Below are 16267 nucleotides of genomic sequence, written 5' to 3'. Positions count from 1 at the left end.
CTTTTCTGCAACATTGTTCAACAAGCTGCTTTGTTTCTTTTTACCAACTGAGAGGATGAATAGCTGAGGATGTTGGCACAAATTTGGCAGTAGACTGAGGAGCAACGCAGTTGTACCTGCACACGCTCACATTCTTTAAGCAAGGCTGTGTCTTATGTACAAAGCACTGAATTGAGTTTGCCTAACAAATATTAATGAGGTAGATACCTAGACCAGAAAAATGGAAAATAATGATTTAGAAAAATGAAACAAAAAATTCAATTTATATCCATTATGCTGACAGAGGAAGTTGCAAGAAAGCAAAAAGGAAAATAAACCTTTTCACATTTTATCAATATTAGGTTTTGTGCTTGATAATTAGGCATCGGGTATAATCTAAACTATGCACAGTCACTAAGATCATAGAATCGTTTCGGTTGGAAAAGACCTTTAAGATCATCCAGTCCAACCATTAGCCTAACACTACCAAGTCCACCACTAAACCAGTTAAGGGTAGAGCAGTAATTTCATGTTTCCTGGCTTGGTGGCTGGATTATTTTTAATGAAAGCAAAAACTAGGAATCATTAAGGTTGGAAAGGACCTCCAAGATCATCAGTCCAACCGCCAACCCAACACCACCATGCCTACTAAACCATGTCCCAGAGTGCCACGTCTACCCGTTTTCTGAACACCTCCAGGGATGGTGACTCCACCACCTCTCTGGGCAGCCTGTTCCAATGCTTGACTACTCTTTCCGTGAAGACATTTTTCCTAATATCCAATCTAAACCTCTCCTGACGCAGCTTGAGGCCATTTCCTCTCGTCCTATCACTTGTTACTTGGGAGAAGAGACCAACACCCACCTCGCTACAACCTCCTTTCAGGTAGTTGTAGAGAGCGATAAGGTCTCCCCTCAGCCTCCTCTTCTCCAGGCTAAACAACCCCAGTTCCCTCAGCCACTCCTCATAAGACTTGGGCTCCAGACCCTTCACCAGCTTCGTTGCCCTTCCCTGGACACGCTCCAGCACCTCAATGTCCTTCTTGTACTGAGGGGCCCAAAACTGGACACGGTATTCAAGGTGCGGCCTCACCAGCGCCGAGTACAGGGGGACGATCGCTTCCCTGCTCCTGCTGGCCACACTAGTCCTGATACAAGCCAGGATGCTGTTGGCCTTCTTGGCCACCTGGGCACACTGCTGGCTCATGTTCAGCCGGCTGTCAACCAGCACCCCCAGGTCCTTTTCGGCCAGGCAGCTTTCCAGCCACTCTTCCCCAAGCCTGTAGCGTTGCATGGGGTTGTTGTGACCCAAGTGCAGGACCCGGCACTATGCCTTGTTGAACCTCACACAGTTGGCCTCGGCCCATCGGTCCAGCCTCTCTGGATGCCTCTGCAGGGCCATCTTACCCTCGAGCAGATCGACACTCCCACCCGGTGTGGTGTCATCTGCAAACTTACTGAGGGTGCACTCAATCCCCTCATCCAGTTCGTTGATAAAGATATTAAACAAGGCTGGCCCTAAAACGGAGCCCTGGGGAACACCGCTTGTGACTGGTCGCCAACTGGACTTAACTCCATTCACCACAACTCTCTGGGCTCGGCCACCCAGCCAGTTTGTTACCCAGCGAAGAGTACGCCCGTCCAAGCCATGAGCTGCCAGCTTCCTAAGGAGAATGCTGTGGGAGACGGTGTCAAAGGCTTTACTGAAGTCCAGGTAGATGACACCCACAGCCTTTCCCTCATCCACTAGGCGGGTCACCAGGTCATAGAAGGAGATCAGGTTGGTCAAGCAGGACCTGCCTTTCATGAACCCATGCTGGCTGGGCCCGATCCCCTGGTTGACTTGCACGTGCCTGTTGAGCGCACTCAAGATGATCTGCTCCATAATCTTTCCCGGCACCGAGGTCAGGCTGACAGGCCTGTAGTTCCCCGGGTCCTCCTTCCGGCCCTTCTTGTAGATGGGCGTCACATTGGCAAGCCTCCAGTCATCAGGGACCTCCCCTGTTAACCAGGACTGCTGATAGATGATGGAAAGTGGCTTGGCAAGCTCCCCTGCCAGCTCCCTCAGTACTCTCGGGTGGATCCCATCCGGCCCCATAGACTTGTGAGCGTCCAGGTGGCATAGCAGGTCATTAACTGCTTCCTCCTGGACTATGGGGGGCTCCATTCTGCTCCCCGTCCCTGTCTTCCAGTTCAGGGGGCTGAGTACCCTGGGGATAACTGGTCTGGCTATTAAAGACAGAGGCAAAGAAGGCATTAAGTACCTCAGCCTTTTCCTCATCCTTGGTGACAATGGTCCCCCCCTTGTCACGAATGCAAGTTTGTGAATCCTGCTGATTATGTCAATTCACTATGAATGAGTGACTTTACACAGCTTGATTTAGTAACAGTTAGAATTTACTTGTAGCAAATCGCAGATTTTGATTATAATATTTTTAATAGCACTCAATCATCAATGATTAATAAAGTTATTAGACAAAATTGATCAAAACAGTGACTTAGTTACAGATTCGAAGATGGCAAGGTTCACTCTATTACTACATGGAAGTGCATAAAAAGAAAATTAAATCACACTGAGTTGGAATGATTCTTAAAGGGATTGCGTATATATGGAATAAGGGGGACCCTCCCGTTGAGTCACGAGGTTCAGAACGGACCCCCTTGCTTTCTAAACTCCTTCTCAGAGAGGAGCCTAGGTGCGGCTGGGCCCACTCTTAGTCTCAGACTTGGTCAACGGTTTAGGAGAGTAATGCTATAAGAATAATACAGCAGTATAAGACTCCCTTTGAAATTAAATCATACATCTACAGATTACTTAAATTGATTCACACATGCACACTCACAAATATGAATGCATATATGAAAATGGTATACCTGTTAAAGATTCCGCTCGAGTTCAGTGAAATACGTCTAATGTCTTGGCATTTCTCAATGGGCGAGGGTTGAGCCTCGAGGAGTGAAGGGTTTCAGCCCAAGCTCCACTGTCAGTCTTCGGCAATGGATTTCTGGTTGCAGCAAACTTTCAGAGTTTGCTGGCTCTGAGAGGCGTCTCACTCAGAGGGAGATGCTGGTGCAGCCCGCGGCAGTCCAGGAGAGCTCAAAGGGCCTCACTTAGGACTGCTGTTTATAGGATTGTGAGATGATTGGCTTTAATCACCAGTAAATTTCCACCCGAGCCACAGTTCGGATCGGTAGTTGCTGGAATTCCACTAACGATGATACCACTCTGTTTCAAGGCTGTCAGTTCTTGCTTGTTGTTCTTGCTCCTCTCCTTAGCCATAATACGAAGATTTTGATAAGGACAATTAAGGGGCGCTTAACTGACTAACTCGCTAAACAAAAGCAGCGGCCTGGAATTCCTAAGATCGTAAAGCCATTGAAGAGAAAGAGGAATAGGCCGGGGGGGGGGGGGGGGGGGGGATGCACCACCACACCCCCTGCATCCACCAAAGGATGGAGATTCTCCTTGGCTCTCTTTTTGTTGATAATGTATTTGTAAAAACATTTTTTATTATCTCTTACAACAGTGGCCAGATTGAGTTCTAGCTGGGCTTTTGCCTTTCTAATTTTCGCCCTGCATGACCTAACAAGATCCCTGTACTCTTCCTGAGTTGCCTGCCCCTTCTTCCAAAGGTGGCAGACTCTCCTTTTTTCCCTGAGTCCCCGCAAAAGCTCCCTGTTCAGCCAGGCCGGTCGTCTTCCCCGCTGGTTCGTCTTACGGCACACGGGGACAGCCCGCTCCTGCGCCCTTAAGACTTCCTTCTTGAAGAAGGCCCAGCCTTCCTGGACCCCTTTGCCCTTCAGGACTGTCTCCCATCAGACTTTCCCAACCAGTGTCCTCAACAGGCCAAAGTCTGCCCTCCGGAAGTCCATGGTAACAGTTTTGCTGCCCCTCCTCCCTACGTCGCCAAGAATCGAGAACTCATATCGTGGTCGCTAAGCCCAAGACGGCCTCCGACCACGACATCTCCCACAAGCCCTTCTCTGTTTGTAAACAGCAGGTCAAGCGAGGCACCTCCCCTGGTACGCTCACTTACCAGCTGCGTCAGGAAGTTATCTTCCACACACTCTAGGAACCTCCGAGACTGTTTCCTCTCTGCTGTGTTGTATTTCCAGCAGATGTCTGGCAAGTTGAAGTCCCCCATGAGAACAAGGGCTAGCGATCGCGAGACTTCTGCCAGCCGCTTATAGAACGCTTCATCTATCTCTACATCCTGGTTGGGTGGTCTATAGCAGACTCCCAACAGGACGTCTGCCTTGCTGGCCTTCCCCCTCATCCTTACCCATAAGCACTCGACCTTGTCATCACCACTGTCGAGCTCTATACAGTCAAAACACTCCCTAACATACAGAGCCACTCCACCGCCTCTCCTTCCTTGCCTATCCCTTCTGAAGAGCTTATAGCCATCCAGTGCAGCACTCCAGTCATGAGAGTCGTCCCACCATGTTTCTGTGATGGCGACTATGTCGTAGCTAGCCTGCTGCGCAAGGGCTCCCAGCTCCTCCTGTCTGTCGCCCATGCTGCGTGCATTGGTGTAGATGCACTTGAGGCGGGCTATCGATTTCACCCCCAACATTGCCATGCCACCCTCGGGTTCCTCTCTAGCGAGCCTGGTTATATCCCCTTCCCCCTTCGAACCTAGTTTAAAGCCCTCTTGATGAGTCCCGCTAACTCATGAGCGAGAATCCTTTTCCCCTTTGGAGACAGCTGAACTCCATCTGCTGCCAGCAGGCCCGGTGCCGTGTAAGCCTCCCCATGATCGAAAAAAACAAAATTCCACCGACGGCACCAGCCTCTGAGCCACTTGTTAATCAGGTGAGTTTTCCCGTTCCTTTCAGCATTCTTCCCTGCCACTGACGGGATAGAGGAAAACACTACCTGTGCTCCTGATCCTGCAACCAATTGCCCCAGTGCCCTGAAGTCCCTTTTGATCGCTTTAGGACTTCTCTCTGCAACCTCATCACTGCCAACCTGCATAACCAATAGTGGGTAATAATCGGAGGGCCGTACCAGATCGGGGAGTTTCTTGGTAACGTCCCTAACCCGGGCCCCAGGGAGGCAGCAGACTTCCCTGTGGGATGGGTCCGGATGGCAGATTGGGCCCTCTGTTCCCCACAGGAGGGAATCGCCTACCACAATTACCCTCCTTTTTTTCTTGACAGGGGCAGTCGTAATCCGTGGAGCTGACTGACTCGCCCTCGGCAACCCCCTGGCTGGACCTTCACCTACCTCCTCACTTGCCTGGCCCTCAACTTCCAGAGCCCCATATCTGTTATGTAAGGGCAACTGGGAAGGTGAGGGGGAGGCCGGGAGGGGATTTGCCTGCTGCCCCGGGCAGGGACCTGTTTCCATTCCCCCCCTGTCTCTTAGGTCCCCTCCTTCTGCTTGCTGGCAAGAGGGTAGGGGATCCTCTGCTCCTTGTGGGGCCTCCATCTGCTGCCTTGGCCCCAGGGATGGTAGGGTGTTGCTCCACCAATCTATCTCCGTCTCGCACTCCCTGATACTCCTTAGCCTTTCCACTTCCTCCTTCAGCTCTGCCACCAGGCTGAGGAGATCATCTACCTGATCACACCGAAGACATCTGCCGTCTCCGCTGCCCTCCGGTACAAGTGACAGGCTCAGGCACTCCCTGCAGCCGGAGACCTGGACGGCTGCATATTTGTGCGGGAGCTCTGTCTGGGTCGCCACATTCCTTCTGGCGATGGCTACGCTATTGCTCCTTACTTTTACTGAAGTGGAGCTCTGTATAGTTCCCTAGATGCATAAAATATGAAATCTCTTTAAAAGTAAAGAAGACTCGGCTCTCGTGAGACCCTACCTGGAGTACTGTGTTCAGCTCTGGGGCCCCCAGCATAAGAAAGACATGGACCTGCTCGAGCAGGGGGCCACGAAGATGATCAGGGGGCTGGAGCACCTCTCCTTTGAGGAAAGGCTGAGAGAGTTGGTGGTGTTTAACCTAGAGAAGAGAAGGCTCCGGGAAGGCCGCTATAAGGTCTCCCAGTATTTAAAGGGGGCCTACAGGGAAGATGGGGAGGGACTCTTTATCAGGGAGTGTAGTGATAGGACGAGGGGTAACAGTTTTAAGCTGAAAGAGGGTAGATTTAGATTAGATATTAGGAAGAAATTCTTTACTGTGAGGGTGGTGAGACACTGGAACAGGTTGCCCAGAGAAGCTGTGGATGCCTCCTCCCTGGAAGCGTTCAAGGCCAGCTTGGATGGGGCTTTGAGCAATCTGAGCTAGTGGAAGGTATCCCTGCCCATGGCAGGGGGTTTGGAACTAGATGATCTTTAAGGTCCCTTCCAACCCAAACCATTCTATGATTCTATGATAACCAAAGCAACACATGACAATTTATTGCAGAAATCAAAAAGCATGCCAGAATTACATAATAATATCTTAAGAATTGCAGAAACGGTAAAAACAGTTTAGTGTCTTTGGGACATTGGAAAAGTTTAGGTTTGCCTGAAGGAAGAAGTGTGTTTAGGTTTCTAGAGAAAGAATAACTGACAAGGAAGAGACGAAATCACTTGGGGGGAGTAAATAAATCTAGATTCTTGTTAAAGGATAGAGAAAGGTTATAATTTTATTGTTATAGATGAAGGGGACCATTTCCTTCTCCTAATTCCCAGAATTTTTACCTTGTTCTCCCCCTTCTTCCTCCTTCCCAAGAACTGTGTGGATGGGAACGTCTCGATCTCATGGTGGTGGCTTCTTCACCCGCTTGTGGAATAGGTCTTGAGAATGGGTCAGATTGATTTCTTCCTGCTGTCCCGACCCCCTAAGTTTCTGGCAGGATCTTCTCTCCATGCTAATGCTTGGTTCATTTGTGATAATTTATCTTCTGACTGCAAACTGCTTGATACTACTCAACTGGCTTTGCAGAGCCAGAGTAGCATAAAGCATAACTTCTTCCTTGTTCTGTCTGATAGCATAGCCTCCAGCTGCCAGACAGAGAAGGAAGTGTTTTCCAGGGAACCCTATGTATTCCACAACCTGAGCAACTTGATTCGTGGCTATAGAATTTTGATATAAATCTCAATCTCATGTATTCAAGACTTACTTAAAATGTAATACATGGCCCTGCTGGAACAAGGGAGTTAGCTTCAGGTGTTCTCAGGATACTTCTAAACAGAACCCACCAACTCTGTGTTAGGACTTCTCTCTGCAACCTCATCACTGCCAACCTGTATAACCAGCAGTGGGTAATAATATATATTAAATAAATAAAATATAAATATGTATTAAATAAATAAATTACTGTTAGGAAATCTAAGTCACTGAAAGACTGACATCACTTTAATTTCTGGATTCAATTTTTCCCATCCTCCCACAATACTACATATTGATTTACAAGAGCTTTTTTATTCTCCACTTAAAAAGTTAAATAATGCTTGGGGGGAAAAAAAAAAAAAAAGGCAGAGGGGGGACACAGAACACAGTGCAAAACAATTGGGAATTTTGTCAGGTTTTGTGCCTCCTCTTGGTTTCAAAGTACTACCACACTGTACAGACACTATGTTTTAAAACATACTCACAGCTCAGATTCCATTTGCTCCTCTTGCTTACACTTTCTTTCTGTCAGTTCTCTCTCATGTTGGCCTTGTAACATGTTTCTTCTATGAGCTCCTTGAAAGTTTCTCCCTCCTTTTTTCTTCTGTTTTTATTTAGGATTTTAGGGTGAGAAGAGAGAAGGAGTCTTTAGATTACCGAACATCAAAAACATTAATAGTTAAACCTACCTGCTCTAGATGTCTACACATTATTGCTCTAGTCCATGAAACACCCTGATGAGAGTTAGCATTCCTCTGTAACTAAATCCAAATCTTTTATATGCAGATAAGAAGCTGAGTTTTATTAGTGCTTTCTCTCAGACATGGAGAAGAATATCCCAAACACCAAAAAACCCAAAGCCATTCCCAAATGATCAGCTACAGACAGCTTCCTATCTCTCAAAAATATATTTCACAGACCGCACAGATTCTCAACACTCAGGACAAAAAATATATATGCATTCAAGTAAGCATATTTAAAAAAAGAACAACAAACAAACAAAAAAAACCCCAAATGAAACAAACTTTTGCTGCAATAAATTACTTACATTTAAATCCATCTTTTAAAAAAATAAAGTATTAGAATTTTTTTTTCTTTGTAAATATCTAAAAGTTATTGAAAAGATTATTTGACAGAAAGGAATTCTGCAACTTCTCATTTCCAAGACATGCATCTATATCAGCCAGACACAAGGCTCCAGCACTTAATAGACAAAACTGAAGACCTATTATTAGCTTTAAGAAATATTTTCAGTGAACTACTGTTCTTTACAATAAGTCAGTTAATAAAGAGCAATATACCTTATCACCTTCATGTTCTCCTTCATCCTCTTCAGAATCAGATGCTGATGCAGAACCCACTTGGGAAGTAGTTCTCCTTTTTGGTTCGGTCTCCCTCTTTGCTTCTCTTCTATCACATTCCTTCCTCGATTTGTCATCTTCCTTCTGACTCTCCTCATCTTTTTTCCCTTGTTTTTTTGGCTTTTCTTCCAGTCCTTTCTTCTTTGTCTTCTCCTCTTCATGAACACTAAAACACAGTAAATTATTTAAGCTTCATATTCATTATCTATACCCAGTTTAAAAGAGAACCTAACTCTCAATTCAGGAAGATGTACTTTTTAGTTTTTACTATCAAATACTCCACCTGCACAAAGTTGGCTCGCTCTTAGATCTTTCATTTCATAGGATCATAGGATAATTCAGGTTGGAAGGGGCCTCTGGAAGCCTCTTGTCCAACCCCTTGCTGGGGGTGGTTCAGACCAGATTACTCGGGGCTTTCTCCAGTCTGGTCTTGAAAACCTCCAAGGATGGAGACTGGACAACCTCTCTGGGCAACCTGCCCCGCTGCTTGACTGTCCTCAGGGTGAAAAAGTATTTCCCTATATCCAGTCTGATCCTCTCTTGTTTCAGTTTATGCCCATTGCCTCTCATCCTCCCACCATGCACTGTCATGACAAGCCTGGCTCCTTCTTCTTGATGAACTCCTTGTAGGTATTGGAAGGCTGTTATTAGATCTCCCCCAAAGCCTTCTCTTCTCCAGGCTGAACAAGCTCAGGTCCCTCAGCCCCTCCTCATAGGACATGTGTTCCAGCCCTCTGACCAGCTTGGTGGCCCTCCGCTGAACTCGCTCCAGTTAGTCGGCATCTTTCTTGTACTGGGGACCCAGGATTCTAGATGTGGTCTAACAAGTGCTGAATAGCGGGGGATAATCAATTCTCTCAATCTACTGCTGTGGTGGGTTGACCTTGGCTGGCTGCCAGATGCCCACCAAGCTGTTCTGTCACTCCCCCTCCTCAGCAAGACAGGGGGAGAAAATAAGATGAAGAACTCATGGGTTGAGATAAAGGTGATTTAATGAAAGAAAGCAAAGGCTGTGCCCAGAAGCAAAGCAAAAAAAAAAAAAAAAAAATTATTCTCTATTTCCCATCAGCAGGCCATGTCCATCCACTTCCTGGGAAGTAGGGCCTCAGTACGCGTAGCAATTGCTTCAGAAGAGAAACGCCTTAATAACGAATGCCCCTCCTCCCCCTCCTTTCTCTTAGCTTTTATTGCTGAGCATGACATCATATGGTATGAAATAGCCCTTTGGTCAGTTTGGGTCAGCTGTCCCGGCTATGTCCCCTCCCAACCTCTTGCCCACCCTCCAACCTTTGGGGAGGTGGCGAGAAAGCTTTGATGCTGTGCCAGCACTGCTCAGCAACAGCCAAAACACTGGTGTGTTATCAACACCGTTCTAGCTACAAATACAAAGCACAGCACTATGAGGGCTACTATGGAGAAAGTTAACTCCATCCCAGCCAGACCCGATACAACTGCCTATGCTCCTATTCATACAGCCCAGGATACTGTTGGCCTCCTTTGCTGCCAGGGCACGCTGTTGGCTCATGGTCAGCTTTCTGTCTACCAGGATCCCCAGGTCCTTTTCAGCAGAGCTGCTCTGCAGTCAGTCCCCAGCCTGTACCATTGCCAGGGGTTCTTCCTTCCCAGGGGCAGGACTTTGCATTTGTGCTGGCTGAATTTCATGAGGTTCCTGTCAGCCTGTTCCTCCAACCTGTCTAGTCTAGTTCCCTCTGGATGGCATCTCTGCCCTCAAGTGTATTGACTGCCGACTGCCCCCCCCCCCCCCCCCCCCATTTGCTGTCATCTGCAAACTTGAAGAGAGTGCACTCTGTCGCCTCCTCCAGGTCATTGATAAAGATGTTAAGCAGGACAGGTCCCAGGATAGACCCCTGCAGTATTCCACTTGTTACCAGCCTCCAGGTAGAAAACAACCTATTAACCCCTATCCTCCGAGCCCAATCATCCAACCACTTTTTTACCCATCTGGTTGTCCACCCATCCTGACTGCAACATCCAACTTATACTGAGTACTACAAGGAAAATGCTGGGCAGGAACTCAGTAAGTCATGACAGCTCATCAAATGCAACCACTTGGTTTACAATAAAGACAGGCATTTTATATAAAAAGCCAACTCACATGTCGGTCTCTGAAGGACAAGGTGGTTTCACCAATTTGGGTCTCCCTCTTGGTTTTGGAACCTTTACTTCAGTAGCTAATTATACAAAAAGAACAGATTAGTCTACAGCCACCACCCATTCCTTACCTAAAAGGATTGTTTCTCATGTCAACACATAGAAGCAACACTTGAGTCAAACTTAGTAGGGTAAATACTCTATTTAAAAAACTTCAAATGTTGGAACTGTGTATCAAAGTTTAATCGAGATCCCTTTGAAAAATTAAAATCTCAGCCAACACTTTGGTGCTTTAAGATAGCAGTCTAAGAGGTTTAAGCCATCTATTCCTGTGCCTTTTCCACCCAGTGCACTCAGAATGGCCCTGCCTCATGTTACACAGCTAATAAAAAAAAAAAAAAAAAAAAAAAAAAAAGCCTGAAACAAGAGAATAATATGTGGAATAATAAGACAATAATAAGTGGGGGAAAAAAACTTAAGTAATTTAGTGTGCAAATCTAAACTCAGCCTATTTATTAGTAGTAGTTTTAAGAGCTTCATGGAGCTTCCATCCCTTTCCCTGAGAGTAAATCAGTGAAGAAAGAAATTCTACCACCACACTGAGGTATACAGCACAGTTCTACATTTTCCCAATTTCACCATGTTTCAGTGTTAAAACAAGCTAAATAGTTTATCCACCTTCTCAACGTTTATACCCTTCGAATTCTGTAAAATGAAAATACTTAGTATGCTGCCATTATGGATTGAAATTTATGGAACGTGCTTATCTGCTATCCCCAGTGAACATTCTGTTAGGAAAAAACCTAACAGCCCAGTGTTTGAAGTGCTGCTCGTGTTAGTGTGGAGCACTGCTAAGCAAGAGATGCATGCATCATATTAATGCGAGAGAATGCCGCACAGTACATCATCTAACAACACATTTCCCATAGGGTGCCAAAGCATCTCTTGTAAAGGTCCTTTCCTGCTCTTACAGACAATAGCTTGTATAAACACAATTAATTTGAAAGATCAATATAATCCCACACACATTAAAATATTAAAAATGTTCATTTAATAGATATAATGAAAGTGGGCGAAGTACTAAGGTAATACTTCATTTCCTCACATCTAGTCTTAAATAGTTTGCCTTGGGAGCTAACTATGGTTGCGCTTTCTAAAAGTTATTTTCATAATGCTACCAGATACAGGTGAGTATAAAGTATTAAATTAGCTGTTTCCCAGACTAAATGCTCATATAGCATATTTAAGTGCTCCAATAACTTTCCCCATGTTAGCAGTAAACAAATTTAAAACGTTTCCTTCAAGAATACTTGCAAACTTGCCATAAGAATTACAATGAAATCATTGCTAATTGCACAAACAAGTACTGCAGAACTATTAGCAAAATCTTTGAAATTGCATGCTGCTTCTAATAGCTATATTTTCTTCTCAGTTGTCTATCGGTCTACAGGGATTTCCTTTAAACATCTTTTCAGCAAAATCTCTCCAGCTCTTCACTTGTTTTTGCTGTCCTCTGAGCTCTACCTATAGACAGTCTCCCTCCCCCCATTTTTTTAAAACTTGTTTTGTGGATAGTCTAACACAACTTAAGTACCGGTTTTACACATCTTTGATTAATATAAACCTTTGTGAAGCCACAGTGAAACAGAGGTCCTATTGCATAGTCTGTAAGTTAGCAGAATCCTATGGAGGCTTTCCTAAAGGTGATACTTGCAAGGGGATACAATGATCCTTATTTCGTAGGACCCAGCATAACCACAAACATTTTAAGGCCCTTTATGTGCTAAATTGCTAAATACCTCAGGTTGCCATGTAGGATAGTTTAGATGTGTGTGTATATATATACAAAAATAAAAATTGGAAGTTTACATATTAGGAAACATTCTGTAATACTCTGGAGATCTGGGGGCAATAAATCCTCTGACCACCTCTATTAAGTTATTTTGTATGGGGAAAAATAAATAAAATTCCTTTTTGTTTAAAGTTACCTGCCGGTCTTCCTCTTTTAGGGCTTACTTTTGGAGTCACAGCCGCTGCAGCTTCCGCAGCTTCAGCTTGTTTTTCAGCCTAATTTAAAGAAAGCAATTCACAAATTAAAGCCATAGACCCTCTCCCCATAAAGCAGCTATTTCTTACTTGCTTCCTAAAATATTGCATAAAATATATTTCTAAACCACTAAAAAATAAAAAAAAAATAATTTAGTAGAGTAAGGATGCATAAAAAGCCCAATAGTTTCTGGATAAAAATTCATAAATATTTGGGACAAAGCACTCTGTTTATAAGGGGGAAAGTAAACCTTAAATGATTGTTGCAGTGGTCACTGCAAACAACTTGGAGCAATATACTGCAATCATTCAGGTTTTATAACTCAGCGGAAGAAACCCCACTGCTAAAATCCAGAAGAAGGATGTGAAAAGTTCTCTAGCAAACCAATATGTTAGTGCTGGTTGGAGTGAAAGGAAGCTACAAGCTTGAATGTGCATGCTGCTGATGGCATGGTCCTGCAGTCAACACAAACTTCCTTTTCTTTTTCCAGCACAAAAAGAATACTGGATTCCATCTTCTACACTTCCAAGGGCATTGAGTTTGGTACTGGTACCAGTGTCAGAAATACAGTAAAAAACTGTTTGGCTTACAACAGGCTTCAGGAATGCCTGAATGGAATACAAATAAGACTTATGTCTAAAATTCTTTATATGGCTATTAATGTTGCTTTATTATTTTTCTAGAACATCAGGTGAAGAGAGAGAGCTTGAAAATCCAAAGGAATCTCTTTGAAAAGAAATGATGCCACTGGAGTCTTTTTTTTTTTTTAATACAAAATAAAGTTATTAAGTTTTGCATTTGAAATCTACGGACCAAAAGTTTTAAAAATTTTATAAGCGTAGTATTTTAATGTTAAATTTTGCGGAATAACAACCCCTTTAATCTTAATTTGAAAAGTATTTAAATGCTTTGCTGATGGTTTTATCCAGTACTAATAAGCAATACACATCTCAAAATCCCATTCAGAAAACAGGAGATAGAGTTGTAGTATGTTTTAATCTGACTCCTGTATGTTTGTCCAGTTAATAGCAGGAAAGAGTGTAAATAGTTTTTCAACTGCTTAATTGCTTCATTTGTATAAAACATACTCTCTTCCAGTCATACTGACCTGTTAGTGTGTAGTTTTTCAACATGTGTCAGAATGGCTTTTTACTGTGCTTCGTATGAATTGGAAACATTGTTTTTATAGCAGTTAATGTTAAAGTTTAATTTTGTTCTTGTAAAACATTGTACCAAGTGATGCTATGTACCAATTGTACCAATTTATGCTGCGTGAATTCTCATAGTATGCTTTTGGTATTATAGATGTCATACTAGGAAGAAATCTGGTGTTTTCACTGAACCTGTTGATGATGCACATTGGTTAGAAAACAGTCTTGAATGCTTTTTTAAAAAATTAAAGTCTTTAAGAATCAACTTCTTTGTATGAGTTTAATGTTCAAATTGTATAAATTAAGGCATTCATAAGGGCCATAACTGTTGGAATGTCTAAATCAAAGCTGTTAAGAACTAAGAACTTTTCCTTGGCATGAACTTGAGGGGTTTAGAACTTAGGTTTTAAAAAGAAAAAAACCAAACTTGTAAAGATTTCTGAAGGCAAGAAAGGAAGGAGACAGAGAAGTGCCACACTTGTAAAATCCCTCAGCCCTGCCCCCACTCTCGTGCAACACCCCCCCCCCCCTTGCACTCTCTCTCTTTCTCTCTGCGCCCCCCCCCCCCGGCCTCCCTCTCTAACCCCTGTGCTGTCTCTGCCCCCTGTGCTCTCGGCCCTCCTCTGATTGTCTTGGCCTACTGAGCTGACATCACCTGAATAACGAGACTGATGTTGGAGGCCCACTGACCTTCAGTATGTTGCTATGTAGTTGTTAGGGTTGTAACTTTTGTTAGATGAAGCACAACGAAGCAGGTGTTATAAAAAAAACACGTAATTGGCAGAAATAGCAGAACTAAACTCATACAAGACTATTTGCCTGGTGACTCACTACACCAATCAATGAGCGACAGTTCAGAGCAGTCCAACAACTAAAGATGAAATAATCTGGAAGGTGCTCTCCACCTCATAAAACACATCCACCTCAGCCCGAAGGGGGGCAGCATGACTCTGCCTTTGGGGATGCCCAGGACCATGCTCCTGCGTGGCCAGAACAGACACCCTCAGCACCCTACTCCTCCCAACGTCTGACAACCGCTGCTCCTGTCAGCAAGGAAAGGGGAAGTAGAGACAGCCACTTTTCCTGTAACTTTGTAGTGTTCTTTGCATTAATAGTCACACTTTCACAGGGACAATAAATATCCAAACTCCTTCACACGGAACCAATTATTGCAAAGTAATCAATGCACGCGTTTAGTCTGTACAGACCTAAACAATGACATTAGTAAAACTGCTCTCAGAAGTGGGATCCGAAGGAAGCTTTGGACTGTGAAAAGAGGATTGTACAGCTGTAGTGCATCCAACAAATGTCCACAACGCAGAGACCACCTACAGCTGCCAAATTCGTTTACCCAAGTGTAATCTTGCAGATCTTGAGGGTGGGCACTCAGGGGTAAGAGTCTGGCAGGAAGTACGTTTAGTACTCCTACTTGAGATATGATAGCACAAACATTTTGAAACTTAGAATCATAGAATAGTTTAGGTTGGAAAAGACCTTTAAGATCATCCAGTCCAACCATTAGCCTAACACTACCAAGTCCACCACTAAACCAGTTAAGGGTAGAGTAATAATTAATTTCATGTTTCCTGGCTTGGTGGCTGGATTATTTTTTAATGAAAGTAAAACTAGGAATCATTAAGGTTGGAAAGGACCTCCAAGATCATCAGTCCAACCGTCAACCCAACACCACCATGCCTACTAAACCATGTCCCAGAGTGCCACGTCTACCCGTTTTCTGAACACCTCCAGGGATGGTGACTCCACCACCTCTCTGGGCAGCCTGTTCCAATGCTTGACTACTCTTTCCGTGAAGACATTTTTCCTAATATCCAATCTAAACCTCTCCTGACGCAGCTTGAGGCCATTTCCTCTCGTCCTATCACTTGTTACTTGGGAGAAGAGACCAACACCCACCTCGCTACAACCTCCTTTCAGGTAGTTGTAGAGAGCGATAAGGTCTCCCCTCAGCCTCCTCTTCTCCAGGCTAAACAACCCCAGTTCCCTCAGCCACTCCTCATAAGACTTGGGCTCCAGACCCTTCACCAGCTTCGTTGCCCTTCCCTGGACACGCTCCAGCACCTCAATGTCCTTCTTGTACTGAGGGGCCCAAAACTGGACACGGTATTCAAGGTGCGGCCTCACCAGCGCCGAGTACAGGGGGACGATCGCTTCCCTGCTCCTGCTGGCCACACTAGTCCTGATACAAGCCAGGATGCTGTTGGCCTTCTTGGCCACCTGGGCACACTGCTGGCTCATGTTCAGCCGGCTGTCAACCAGCACCCCCAGGTCCTTTTCGGCCAGGCAGCTTTCCAGCCACTCTTCCCCAAGCCTGTAGCGTTGCATGGGGTTGTTGTGACCAAAGTGCAGGACTTGTTCTAACAAGCAGGGAAACCTGGGAAGTGACTCCTGAACCTCCAGTACCTGGATGGGATGAGGAATGGGTGCCTTTGGCTCAGTGCCTGGTTTGGATGCATCCTCCAGTGGCTTGGGAACTGAAACCCGAACACACCAAGAGCCTGAAAGAATTGGCAACCCAACTGGGTAAAGGCTTTAATGCCTTTGTACT

The 16267-nt window shown here is 44.9% G+C and overlaps 1 protein-coding gene across 1 annotated transcript in view; it reads right to left on the bottom strand.

The window, feature by feature from the left end:
• The window catches only part of LOC142596450 (lens epithelium-derived growth factor-like), an 81465-nt gene that overhangs the window by 30213 nt on the left and 34985 nt on the right, over nucleotides 1–16267 (bottom strand). Inside the window, exons 5-8 of the mRNA XM_075725544.1 lie at nucleotides 12492–12570; nucleotides 10508–10583; nucleotides 8332–8557; nucleotides 7516–7634 (exon numbers count right to left, since the gene is read on the bottom strand). Of these exons, the coding sequence (XP_075581659.1) occupies nucleotides 7516–7634; nucleotides 8332–8557; nucleotides 10508–10583; nucleotides 12492–12570 (500 nt within the window). The remainder of the gene's footprint in view (nucleotides 1–7515; nucleotides 7635–8331; nucleotides 8558–10507; nucleotides 10584–12491; nucleotides 12571–16267) is intronic.

Source organism: Pelecanus crispus, chromosome W (assembly GCF_030463565.1).
Source record: "Pelecanus crispus isolate bPelCri1 chromosome W, bPelCri1.pri, whole genome shotgun sequence".
In the NCBI taxonomy this organism is placed as follows: domain Eukaryota; kingdom Metazoa; phylum Chordata; class Aves; order Pelecaniformes; family Pelecanidae; genus Pelecanus; species Pelecanus crispus.
This window is presented reverse-complemented; position numbering and strand designations above follow the sequence as displayed.